Below are 14083 nucleotides of genomic sequence, written 5' to 3'. Positions count from 1 at the left end.
CAGACTGGTTCTAGCCGACAGAAAGGCTACGGGAACTCAGATAACCACTCTGTACAATTGTAGTGAGCAGAATCGCATCTCAGAATGCACAACACATCGAACCTTGAGGCAAATGGGCTACAACAGTAGAAGACCATGTCGGGCAGTTTATTAGGACTGTAAGTATGATTTTACAAACAATTTGCACATGAATGAAATATATTCCCTATATATAGAGAATTCCTGATTTCTAGTGTATAAAAACACACCATCAGAACTGAAAAACCTCTACCAATTTAAGGCATGCTCAACATGACCTAAAGCATGCTAACAAGATAATAACACTAGTTGACACCACAGCCTCTATAAATAAATAACACTTTCCATTAGTAAAGATCTAAAAGTAATGAGGCTGTGGTGTACTTGCTCATCAGAGAGGTGTGGTGGTGGAAGTGGTTTGTGGAATTTATGAATTTACAGTTGGGCGTGGAGACACCTTCTGCTCATATGACTTCTGCTAGTAACATATTGAGCATGTACTGTTACAGATACATCATCAAATGCACACAAACACACCCATAAAATTTTAGATAAACTAAACAGGTCACACTAAGCAGTTAGTGTAACACCTGGATTCAGATGGACTAACAGACACCGCAGACTCAAACTGGATAGATGTGACCAGGTCTATCACTTAAGATATACGAAAAGCAGGGTGGGTCAATAGATAAAAATAATGAATATTTAATAAATGTTTTTCTGCTTTGAAATTTGCCTCATAATAAGGGCTATAAATCAATTGAAACAATTCTCAAATATTTTTTTTTTTTAGTTAGCATGTTAATGCATTTAGTTGAGGGAAAACCAAAATAATGTGTACTGTTAGTGTTGAAACACAATGTATTCTACAATTTGTGTGGATAAAACTGGTAGCAGAATATTTGTGCAAAAAAATAAAAATAAAAACACAAGACAAAGGTACATTTCTGTAGCAGTGCTTTTTGCACCTCTCTTTTGCACAAAACGCAACCCTGAACTCAAATCTTCATTAATTAAAAATAATAACTTTACTCTAGGCTTGGGATCGATGCCTTTTTCCTTCATCGATAATCAGAAGATTTTCCTGATTATTATCGATATATATATGAGGATTTTTTTCAGATATAAATAGGGCTGCTCGTTGTACAATAGTCTTTGTCTCTTCAGACATATTTCTCAACACAACTTTGATAAAGTGTGAGCGGCAGGGTAAATTAACCGGTCACACACCAGATGCATCTGGCAGACGACATCACGCGTTCTAAAATTAGAAACAATTATTTATTTTCTACAAAATGTACACACACACCACCAACAGTGTCAACATTCTGCAGCGCCACGGAGCTCAACTTGCATAGTTTTCCATTAAATTCCACCCAAATCATTATCAAAGGACAACGATTATTTACTCTTGCCATCACTGGATGATCTATTGAGAACATGTATCTTTCATAGAGCCTACACAATGTATTTTCAGTTACAAGTGTGTCGATTTGTGGTTAGACAGCTTGAATGAAAGACATATTCAAGGCTACATACAGAGAAACTGCACAATAAACATCTAATTGTTCAGTTTGCACAGTTACAGCAGTTTCACTAACCAGCAAACTCATCAATGTCACTTTGTTCATTCTTGAAGTAGTAAAAAAACTTTCATGGACTACCATCTCCTGTGCCGCTTCAGCTCATCCTGTGTGTGTGTGTGTGTGTGTGTGTTTCAGTAAATGGTATATTGCCCTCTTGTCGTCTCCCAATGCTGTTACACCAGTCTGTTAAACAGAGGCCAACTGAGTGTATTGGAAAGCATGCAAATTCAGCTTCTAATTTAAATGTTGGCTAATTTTAATATATAGATGCCTCAAAAATATATAGATAAAATGTGCCAATCAATAATCGATATATATTGATATCTTATGACATCCCTACTTTACTCATACTTTTTGGACTTATTGTATGTTTTTTTTTTACTGATCTGCAGTCCTCCGCTTGATTAACCATACTGAAATAATCTCAAATTTAACACATTATCTTGAATTGGATGCCCTAACCAATAATCTCTGAGGCTCTATCAGTGTTCTATGGTCCTGGGTGAGAAGCTACTGCATGTTTAAATACCAGAGTGAGTTCTAGTAACTCTACTCTACTTCCCTGGGAAGTCCAAGAGATTCTAGTCACACTGATGGTTTGGAGCACAGAGTGGTTTATCAGCTGCAGGCTTAAGCGGACTGCAAACAGCATGCTAAAATATGCTGAGACGCAAGAGGGATTAACAGTCCTTTTACACAGGGTGCCCTATCACTGCACCATAATACCTCACAGTAGCTGCTGGGTGTGACTAACATGAGACAGGGGCAGGAGTCAGGACAATTATCAGCAATGAGCTGTGGACAACTTGAGAGACAAATGACTAAGTTCAGGCATGAAACCCTGAATGGTGCAAGATGATAGCTTCTTTGTACTTGTTATCTGTTAGCCAATCAGTATGCTCACATGTGATATGTCAAGCAAATCGGCACATATGGTGTAAGCTAATAGGTCCTTTGATGTGTAATCGGGTAGCCAATCGACTTGCGTACTCTCTCTTTGCCTAAGATTTAAATTTGCTTAGTTTGCACGTAAGCCAGTTTCATTGCAACGTGCTTCGAGAGTTTTTTCTAAAAACCCTCCACCTCCACTTATCTAGATCTGCTATATGGGGATTGTATTTATGTCTAATTGTGAAGCAGCATGTCATACATACTCAATGCAGCACATCTTGTATTTTTTTAATTGTGCAGCAGCAGCAGCATGTCCACATGCTTAACTCTGTTTGTGTATGTTCTAGTAGTAGAAAGTCTCCATACTTGCTCTGCAGCAGAAGCAGTGTAGCAGATCTAGTCCGCCAAGGCCAATATCTTATCAATATGTTATACCTACAGTACATTAACATGCTAAATCTTTCTGAGAGTTTTCATGACTGAACTGGCACTTTAGTACTGAGCTGTGGGATTACCAACACAATCTTCATCTGAGATGAGAAAATGTTTGACGTATGATCTTCACCTGTGGTTATTCTGCCAGGGGACCAGTGTGGACTTAATAAATCCACCCAACATGACCTTGGGACCAGGTGGTTTGCAGATCCTACTTGGTTTGGTATTTTGCTATTTTTGATACAGCATTGAAATACATACATTTTAAGTGTTAAGAGTCCAAATACTTGTAGGGGCCACTCTATGCAGCATCTCTGCCTTTAGAAGGCAAAGACAGCTAAAAGTGTAGGTCTCACCTTTTAGTGGCATTCTCCTGGAAAGGATAAATGACCTGGCCATTGTGGCACAGCTCACAGATGAAGCCCTTCTCTCGGCACAGACTGCAGCTGTAGACATGAGAGCTGGCAAACTTGATTACCTTGGAGAGGAAGGGAGCAAGCTTTCCATCTATGACCTGCAGACAAGAGAAAGAAGTTGTAAAAGTGGGTTACCTTTAAGTCGGCAAAAACGGAATCTGCACTTTAAATTTTTGCTCTGACTTTGGGGCAAAATCTGCACATTTCTGCGGAATGGACTTAAATATAAAAAAGGGGCAAAGCAGAGTTGAATACTTTATTTATTTGTAGCTTAAGTCCATGCAAGTATCAAAATGATTGAATAAACGAACATGCAAGGAGCAGGGGATGTGAAATGTTTGTAAATTATGCATATTTGAATTCTGCACAAATCTGTGGAGCATTCTGCTGAATTTTGCAGGTGCAGATTCCATGCAGGCCCATCTTGGGGAATAGTTAAAGCTTAAAACGGGACCCTAGTGATTCAACTATCAAATGGGCTTGACCAAATGTGTTCAACAGCCATAAGATTAATTCAGTAGCTATGAGAGGAAAATATTCTAACAGTGCATGCTAAAATATAAAAATAAACTCTGTTATCAAATGGACAGTAATCCTCCTGTTAACAGTTAGACGGCTGAGATTTTAAGTGACTGGACACACACTTAAGAACAGGCTTCAATGAGAGCAAAGGCCAAAAAAAAAGGGAAAAAAAAGGCATCACATCAGGAATCCACATGAAAACTAATGAATGCTTTGAGAGTAGGGGGTTGGTTACGGATCGAGGGTGAGGTAATTCCTTTTGGGAGACTGTTTGCAAAAAATAATATGTGAATGCCATTTATTGGCCAGAATAGTAAAAAAATAAAACAACCAAAAAAAATTAAATAAATAACCAGAACGGTCTTTAAAAGCGTTGTACTGAAGGAGGCATATTGTAGGCAGCTGAATGAGGCAGGCGAAGGGGCCTAGACCTCCAGTGCATATTCACCAAGGGGGCAGAGACAAGTGGTTACACCTGGCAGCACTGCAGCACACCAATTAAAGGGTCTGCCAGCATTCTTCAGCCCTTCCACAAGGAGCCAGCCAAAGAATGGAGGAGGAAGAGGAGGAGAGGGGACAGTGGACATGAGAGAAGAGCTTGGGAGGGTGGGACCGGAGGGCTAAGGGGAAGAAAGAATAAAGGAAGGACCACCACAGACTCCCATGATAGACACACACGCGCACTAACATACACAGTGTGAGCGAGGAGAATGGGTTGAAAAGGGGAAGGTTTGTGTGGGAAAAAGGGAAGCTAGCCTCTACGGCCATGAGTGTTGTGGCCTGAGGAATTGTTTAGTTCAAGGTTTCTCTACCCTGTTCCAAGAGGAGCCCAGTCCTGCACATTTTGTAAGTTTCCCTTAACTGACACAGTCATTGTAGGTCTTGGGTCTCTATTAATGTGCTAATTAGTTGTATCAGGTGTGTTAGATAGGGAAACATTGAAAAAGTCCAGGGTCGTATCTAGAAGGAAACCCTCGATCTGGGAAAAGTCTTGTGAGAGTCACATGCGACATTCATACACTGTGTTTATTTGGAGTCTCACAGAAACCTACCCCTACAACTTCCCCTAAACCTTAACCCTAAACCCTAACTCTAACCTAAGTAACAATACATGTGACTTTAGCGAGACTTTCCCAGTGGGTTCCCTTCTAGCCACGACCGTCTTCTAGGACCAGGATTGAGAAACACTGTTTTTTTAATTATTATTATTTAGTTTCAATGCATTAATACCAAAGGTGCACAACTGATCATAGTTCATACCATGCTCTAAAATGTGTTACTTACACTCCGTCAAATGTATTTTGAAATATGTTAAATGAGATTGTTTTTCAACGTTTCATAATTCAGTATTAGAAAAGGTTTGGGAATAATTCATAGCTTTCCACCAAAGCATTGCGTAAGCCAAAAGGATGCATGCAGAATGACTCAGACTCACAAAACTGCTATAAAATAATCACTGTCACTGCCCAATAAACATAGATGTGCTACTGTTGGCAAGCTTTCTCAGTATGGGCAACAAGAGAGTCCTTAACCTTCCATCCATCAGGGCTGACCAGGCTGACAGAAGTCTGGAGGCAATACCCTGCCTCTTCCCATGTGGAAGAGTAATATAGCAAGGCATTAAAGAAATGCTGCAAGCCACCAATCAAAGCAGTGGGGTGAGCACACTTGCCATCCCTTGGTAAAGATGATATATACCCCCCTTGATCAATGGTGGCAGAGAAAGTAATTAAGCATTTCAATAATTTAGCAAGGGTGCTGAAAACACGAATTCACTTACACCAGGCTTGATGGGGAGGGACTGTGGAGAACTAGAGGGCTGTTAAAGAGAGTTACAGACAAAGCAGTGAAAGTGTGCATTTATGTGTGAACAGCTAGGTGTTGAGGGTGTTGAGAGAACCTGAATCTGAGCTATTTAAGTTCAACCGATTCAAGATAAGTTACAGTAATTTTATATGTGGGCCAGGTAAGTAGTAGTTAGGATAGCTATTCTTCAAATCTGAATGTTGTAATACAAAATATGGATGTACGTACCACATAGGACTGGGAGATATATCTTAATATTTTTCAGCCATTTTACAATATTCAATATATCATGATATTCATGTATTTGCTCTAAAATTGATTAAAAGAGTCTTTTTCAAATCTGAGTGACCATCATTCAATCAACCAACCAAGTAGATTCAAAATGTTTAATGTAAGATTTAATACACAGTAAAATCTAGTTAAAAATAATCAAGGCATATTTTCCTGTGCTGTTTTTCACTAAATGAACACAAGGAAGGATGATACTTAGTAATTTTAATTCATGAAACACTATAACAATAGGCTATATCATAATAAACAGCAATATTTGCCTACCAATATTTTTTAGTAAAACATTTTAATACATGAAAAAGCCAAATGGGGAATGTTCACACAAATGAATCACTGAATCAGTTTTGAATCAATTGATTGAAATGTACAGTTTGAAATTATTATCATAAATGAGTCAAACTTGCCAGCTCTAATGCTATTTTTTGCTACTGAAGTTTAAATCAGAGACTCTAGTCTTATTGCTCTCATACTAGTGTCAAAAAAGAGGGATCATTAAACTAGTCTAATAACATGCTTTTTAGGAAACTTCATGGCCAAATAAAACGTTTGTTAAAATCATTCCAGTATTCATAATGGTGCCTAATTTTATATCAGCAGCAAATTCATAAATATCCGTATCATGAACATTCAGTATACTGTATTTTGCCCAGCCCTAGTACCAAATATGCTCTCCTTAACATGACCATGAACCATTATTAGAAAAAAAAAAAAAATAAAAACAGAAGCAGACACTGCTTTCTTTGTCCATGATTCTTACAGGAGACTTCCTAAACAAGTGCATTTAAAGTTGGACAGCTGACTAAAACAGCATCCTTGTGGCTCTTGCAGGGGGCATGGGTGACATTCGCCAAATCAACTCCCCCAAATCCCCCACCTTTTGCTCCTGTCCTGCATATGCTTTGTTGTCAACTGCTTAATCCCCTAAAACCACAATTTAGCGCCTACTTTTTCATCCCCTACTCAGCCCTAGCCCTAATGTCCTCGCCTGCTCCATGAAACGGCAGAGAAAGGGCCCAGATTAGACAGATAAAAAGAGTGTGAGCTCTGTTTGGATAACACCCTCCCTGCCAGGGCCTTGCAAAACAGGATTACCACCAGCGTGCGAGAGGAAGTGAGAGAGAGCCAGCCAGCCAGGGTATCGTGTGAGTGCGAGGTGGGCACGAGTCAAATGGTATGAAGGTTCAGCCTGTACTCAGATGGACATGTGGAACTGAGAGATCATATTTGGTCATATAAGTCCTGGTGTCTTGTACCCGTTCTTGATGCACGATAGTCCTTTTGACATATTGAAAGTTGTGTCTCAGGGATGTGCACCAGACTCCGATTTTTACCTTTTGACTTTAAGTACCTGATTGTAGTAGGCATGTTCATGGGAATCTCAGAACATGATAGTTTACAGGTGTGGAGTAAGGTTCCACCTTTGAACCCTTTGTAATTTGCAGATTGTTGGCAAGACTAACGCTGTTGCCTTTGGTACAATGCATACAATACAATTAGCATTTATATAGCACTCTACTTGTTGGCCATCTTGGGGCACTTTCAAAAACTTTTTTAACTCTTCCAGTAGCGGTATCAAACAAAAGGCAGTGGCCAAACAAAGGTGGATTCTGGGCAAGACTTATGCAAACAAATATGGCCAATGGGGTCATTTTATTTACAAAAAGACAGACAAAAACTCTGGGTTAATTGTTAGATCTGAATAGGGGAGAGGCATTTGGTTTTAGTCTATAATGTTTGGAGTCTTGCTGGAGACAGTTCAGCATTCAGTGACCTTGATACGGAAGGCGAGCATTCCAGAGCCACAGAGGACCCGGCATTAAGCAGCAACACTAAAAGAAAATGGCTCCTTAATAAGGTAAGCCAATTAAGTGGCTGAAAGAGTGAGTAATGTGATGTGAATGGGAAATGCCTCAAATTTGGGCCTTACAGAGGCAGTGAAGAAGGGGCTGAGGCATTGAGGGAGGGTATAAAGGCTTTGCAGAAAAAGCGATGAATAAAAAGTACACAAGGGGAGGGACAAACTACTGACAAAGTACAGAGCCCATTTACAAACCAGTGAGTACTCAGCACTGTGGTGGTGTTTCACTTCAAACAGGCAGGAATGAGCCAAATTCTAATGACAAACAGAATTTCTTTTTCAAATTAAACTGACACAGCAGCACAACACTTTAAATATTCTGTGTTTTTAGATACCCTGACTGTGCTCGTTAACATTCTACTCTGTTTTGACACCTTTGGACCTAATACAGAGCTCATAAGACCACTGGGAGTATGAATATTGTGACAGCAACCACCAACCATCCAGAATAAGCATTTTTATTCTAAACCATTTTATCACTCTTTTGTGTCTTGTTACTTTTATTAATTTATGTACTTTGCTTTGCAATCATTTTGTTTTGTTATTTTTTTATTGCAAACAGCTAAGCTGCAAATTGTACAATTATTTGTCATGCCAATAAAGCACCTTAAATGTGAAACTTGAAACCTGAGAGAGATGAAGAGAATGAAGAAATGTAAAACAAGGCTAGAGAGGCAGTGTCTGGCAATGGGATGCTGGGGAAGAATAGAATGGAATGGAAGCAGAGGGAGGACTGTCACGCTTTGTTTTTCTGCCTGTTGCTTCTGAATGGCAGTAATTAGTTAGCTGGGTGGGGGGAACACAAGGGTGGAGAGGGAGCGGGTAAAGGGACTCCAGCCTCCCACTAGGAGACAGAAGGGAGAGGGAATGCGGGACAGGAGAATAGATGTTCTGAAAGCAACAGAAAAATAAGGGCAGGGGTCATTTTGAAGAAACAGAAGTGTGACAAAAATTCAGGCACAATAATATGGGGAAGGGGAAGGAGGGCCGAATGAGGGAAGGAGAGGGAGACATAAAGGTAAATGAAAGCATTGTTTCCTATATCCCTGATATAAAATCATGGCAAACGGTTCTGTTTGTTTTCGGTCTAATTGCAGCATGTATTATCTGTATCAGCCAATATTTGTGTTTAAATTATAGACATATGTCTGATAAAGCAGATAGTATCAGGGCTTACTTATTCTAATTCAGACAGTAAACTGTTCTATTCCAGGCTTTCAAAGAACTAAACATTTAAACATCTTTTTTTATTGTTCATGACAATGTTTTAATGACTGATTCCAACTGAAGCAGATAAAATGTCAGATGACATAGAAACAATCAATTATATAATTATAATTATTCTTTAATATAACTATAAAATCTCTAGTATAATATGTGTGCCATAATGTGTGCATAAATGTATAGTAACTCATGCTCTGGATAAAGTGTTAGGGATGTAAGAGAAGGGTGTGAAAAAAAACACACAGACACCCTCACAGCCACTCAAATCCCACTGCCAGATGAGACTGAGCAGACACACACTCTGCATGGTGATGATGTATGCTACAGGTGTGTCTATAAAAATGTATGTGAAAGTGATTTTTTTTTTTTTTTCAGGTAGGAAGAGGAGGTGTGTAAATCAGGGTTTCCGTTAGCCGGAAATTACTGTTGACCGTTAATATGTCCTAATGTCGGACAAATCCAAACATTGTCAGACACAATGTCCGGTGAAAATATTAACACGATGCGTCAGCAACCCCTTTAGTTGATGCCACAAGTGTACAGTGTGACGGCACGCCAATGATAACAGCGCTTTGCTGCCACGGAGGTTTAAACTTTCCCGAAGCTTGCATAGTCCTAATCCTTGACTGCAGTGCGTTGTATCCCGGACACTGGCAAAAGAGACCGCGAGACAGCGACACAATCCCATTCATTTTCAATGAGAACACAGCACCTTCCGGCGACACGAGCTGCTGCGGTAGTTGGTGACAGAGATCTCCTTGGAGAGCGACAAGACAAGTTGAGAACATTTCAACTTTATGCAAATGACGAGCGAACATTCCAATGCGAGTGAAGACAGCATAGCTTACGTCATCTGTCTCCTGGCGAGTGGAGGCAAGACGGAGAAGTTTCAGCATTGTGAGGGATTTACTGCTCTATATAATTTGTCTGTAACCACATTAATTAATTTGATTAATTTAATTAATTTTTATTTATCACACATTATACATTTGCACATATACAGTGAAATTCTTTTTTTCCCCCACATATCCCAGCTAAGCTGGGGTCAGAGTACAGGGTCAGCCATGATATGGCACCCCTGGAGCAGATAGGGTCAAGGGCCTTGCTCAAGGGCCCAACAGTGGCATCTTGGCGGTGCTGGGGCTTGAACCCCTGACCTTCTGATCAGTAACCCAGAGCCTTAACCGCTGAGCCACCAGTATTAGGTCTCATCCGTGATAAAATTTTCAAAAGCTATGGCCAGACATGCAGTCCTCCAATAATGTTACAGTGACAAACAGTGGGAACGCCCACTAGCGACACAGATCGCAGAGTCTAGCGACACCAAGCTACAAAGTCACTGCCGGTATAAACGGGGCTTTATTCCCTTTTTGTATGCCCACTGGACACATCTGACTTCACTTTGGCAGCAAAACACTTTTGTGCTATGAAAAAGCACAAAAGACTAGGAAAATAGTCATAAAAATAAAGAGCCAAGGTGAGAAATTATAAGACATAAACTAACAATTTTTTATTTTAATATTTATTAATAAACAAAAAGATGTGGCAAATTGCAGTTTAGTTGTTTTGTTTTGCCCCAATTGTTGGAAGTTTTTTTTTTTTTTTAATTAGATGCTAATTCTATGAATGAAAAAAACAGCGATAATGAACACGTTTAGCATTCATTTGACCTGAATGTGTCATTATTAGCCTATATCGCATTATTATGCATAGTCCATTGCATAAACTTTCTCTTTCCAGGACATGTTGGTCGGCACCAACATTTCGAAGTGGAAACTCTGGTGTATATACAGTGGCCCCAAAATGTTTTTGGACAGTCAAGCTACACTTAAAAATGTTAACTATTGAAATTACATTCATACATTTTTAAGTGTGGCCAATTACTTTTTGGGGCCACTTCATGTACGTATGTAGGCCTACACTGATTCTGTGCCAGCAGAATTCCACAGTAAGCTCTACCAATGTCTGTAGATTTCAAACACCTGTCATTGTGAAAACCTGCTTGTTTGTTTATTGAATATGTTGATAATGCTTTAATTCGACCAATAATAATTTATATCAGCTCCACTTATATAAATCCATTCCGCAAGTTTTCCCCAAAAATCAGTGCAGAAAATGTGAGAGAGTAGATATTCCATATGGGTGTATTATATGCATAAGTGTGAAGAGAGAGAGAGAGAGAGAGAGAGAGAGAGAGAGAGAGAGAGAGAGAGAGAGAGAGAGAGATGTTTAAGAGAGGAGAAAGGTAACCTTACCTGCTGCAGGTCTGCCAATGAGTAGAGGTGTACATGCTGTAACAGGTATTCCCTTGGAAAGATTCTTCAGAAACAGCAAGAAAAATAACATCAGCATTGAATATTACCTTAAGTCATAATTGAACCTGTACATATCTGTAAAAAAAGAGAACTGCTTTAACCTACACACACACACACCGCACAAATCCAGGGGGAATGCTAGTATCCCGCCATCCTGCCTCTGTATCCATGACAACATAGGTCCAAATTGCTTGGAAATAGGGGTTAATTCAACTGAATTGGAAAAAGGCTGTAAAATAGGCATTTAAAAGCACTACCCCTTATTATGGGTGAAGTGGGGCGGCTCTGGCTCGCTCTCTCTCTCTCTCTCTCTCTCTCTCTCTCTCTCTCTCTCCATCTGGCAGGCTATTATGGCCCTCTTCACCTCTCTCCTCCCATGATCCTACTCTCACTCTCTCCTTCTCTTATTCACCCACGCCTGCTCACATTACAAACTCAAGGGCCCACAGAATCATCTGGAAAAGAGGGGAAAGGAAAGCAACAGGCATGCTGTGAGAGAGGACAGGCAGTTGAGAGGAGGAACTGAAAGACTGATATCTGACATTACTGAGAATAAATCAGAAGAGAAAGAAAGAGAAAAAAGATACTGTCGAATCTCTGCAGCGATGTGTGTGGTGTAGTTGTTAAAATTTAGGGCTGGTAATTGAAGGAAGGTTGCTTGTTTGATTTCCACATAGAGTGAGCCATGAGCCATCAGCATTATGACCATGAGCAAGAAACTAAACCACAGTTTATCACAAAAGAATTGTATCTGTAAAGAGTTCATGGTGTCACAGTATCATGTGAAAAAATTCCACCAGTCTTGGTTGTAAGGAGAAAAATTTCCCTGGAATACTCAATTCTGATTGGTCAATCACAGTGTTTTGTGGTCAAATATGCTTGTATAATCACTGCTAAACTGTATATCTGACTGTTGTCATAACCAGTTTCCTACACTGTGCTAGTTCCTTGCCTCTTGTTGCACTTGACGGTCTCTTTCTTTTCACACACTCAAATAATTTCAGCACAAATCAATATTTCATGTCCGTTTATTTATTTATTTGGCAAGTAGCCATATAATAAGTGGGAAAATATACACAACCGGTCAATTTCACAAAATGAACCCATTCAGGATGATACAAGATTTACTTTGCATCTGGGTCTTGATTATCCTGTCGAGGTTTATTTTGTGATAATGACCAGTTCACTGAACATTATTCCTTAAATATTAATAGAATGGGGCAACCTACGTGTTCTATCAGAGTACTGTAGACTCTTAACAATAAATTGCACCTTCTATCACTCAACTAGTTAGATAACAACTGACCCGATAGAACCACTGACAATATAGAACTGGATTGTTAAAGACGTCATAACACTGAATCCACTGCACCACCATATTGCCATGGCTAAACATTCCAGTGTGCCTATTGACTAGGAAATCTTCTCATTTCAGTGGGTAAACATTAGCCATTTAATTACCGATTTAATTTTTTTAATCTACCATTACATCTCAAAACAAAACATGGCTTCACAAGCAATATTTATTTATTTATAGTCCAAAATTTTTCCGGTTCATTGAAAGCCAGAGCGAGTTATGTTATCTACACATATCGAGCTATGTTATCTATATTTATATCTTTAAATATAGATATTATCTACATCAAATGGTATACCTCTAACAAACTTCATGGCGAACAGATCAGCTGAATGTAAACAAGCTCACTGAAACTGAGGCAAGACACCACCAGACATTTTCAAAGATATTTACTGCGAACATCGACGTGCTCGTTCCGAGTTACATGGTTTACGCATTTTTATTTTTTTTTCATCAAAAAGTGTCTTTTTCTCACGGTCACTTGCCTGAAGTGCATTCTTTCTCTCTCTACCTCTCTATCACACACACGCAGCGGGCGCGCAGAGAGGGAAGGAGACAATCAAAGCCAAGATGGTAAAATTAAACTGAAGCGCAAGGTTTGTATCTTTGTATGACTACAGAGAGCACATCAATAAGAAAACAGGCAAATTGCGGGCATTTTAGGCAATTTAGAAATACCGGTCTGACTTTTTAAGGACCCTCCGGAGGAAAGGATGTGATGTCACCCTTAAACAAGCAGATATTAAAGCTTTTCCTACTAACATTCCAACTAGTGGATAGTTTTGCCACGTCCCTTGGTGAACGTTGTGCTGCACTGATAAGCTGCACACCAGGACAGGTGAATGCTCTTAACGAATATTTTCCATAACAAGCTAATTAAAAGTTAATCATGATTGTCACTAGAGGGCGAAATGTGGCTGTTGTATCCAGACTGAGGAAAAGACAGTTTCAGGTAGAATATTCTACGGATATTCGCCTGTACTTTTTCTTACGTCCACCAACAGCAGTTAGAGACCGTCAACATAGTGAAAAATAAAAATTTTCAAATTTCAATAGCTCTTTACCCATTACTCCAAAAACTTTCAAAACTGGTTCTAGCTGGGGACCTGGGTAGCTCAGCAAGTAAAGACATTGACTACCACACCTGGAGTCACAAGTTCGAATCCAGGGTGTGCTGAGTGACTCCAGTCAGGCTTCCTCCTGGGAAAACTAAGGTTGCTGCTGGAAGAGGTATCAGGAAGTCCAGAAGGGGGTGCTCACCCTGCAGACTATGTAGGCCCTAATGCCCCAGTATAGTGATGGGGACACTATACTGTAAAAAGGCACTGTCCTTTGGATGAGACGTTAAACCAAGGTCCTGACTC

The 14083-nt window shown here is 39.7% G+C and overlaps 1 protein-coding gene across 3 annotated transcripts in view; it reads right to left on the bottom strand.

Moving 5' to 3' along the window:
* plekhm3 (pleckstrin homology domain containing, family M, member 3) overlaps positions 1–14083 on the bottom strand; it is a 59718-nt gene that overhangs the window by 4697 nt on the left and 40938 nt on the right. For 2 of the 3 annotated variants that reach the window (XM_051708715.1, XM_051708716.1), the window contains 2 exons: positions 11303–11366; positions 3287–3444 (listed from right to left, as the gene is read on the bottom strand). In XM_051708715.1, the coding sequence (XP_051564675.1) occupies positions 3287–3444; positions 11303–11366 (222 nt within the window). Of the gene's footprint in view, positions 1–3286; positions 3445–11302; positions 11367–14083 lie in introns of those variants that run through there. The other variant, XM_051708719.1, reaches the window with a different exon arrangement.

The sequence above is a fragment of the Myxocyprinus asiaticus genome, chromosome 10, assembly GCF_019703515.2.
Source record: "Myxocyprinus asiaticus isolate MX2 ecotype Aquarium Trade chromosome 10, UBuf_Myxa_2, whole genome shotgun sequence".
NCBI classification, from domain to species: Eukaryota; Metazoa; Chordata; class Actinopteri; order Cypriniformes; family Catostomidae; genus Myxocyprinus; species Myxocyprinus asiaticus.
This window is presented reverse-complemented; position numbering and strand designations above follow the sequence as displayed.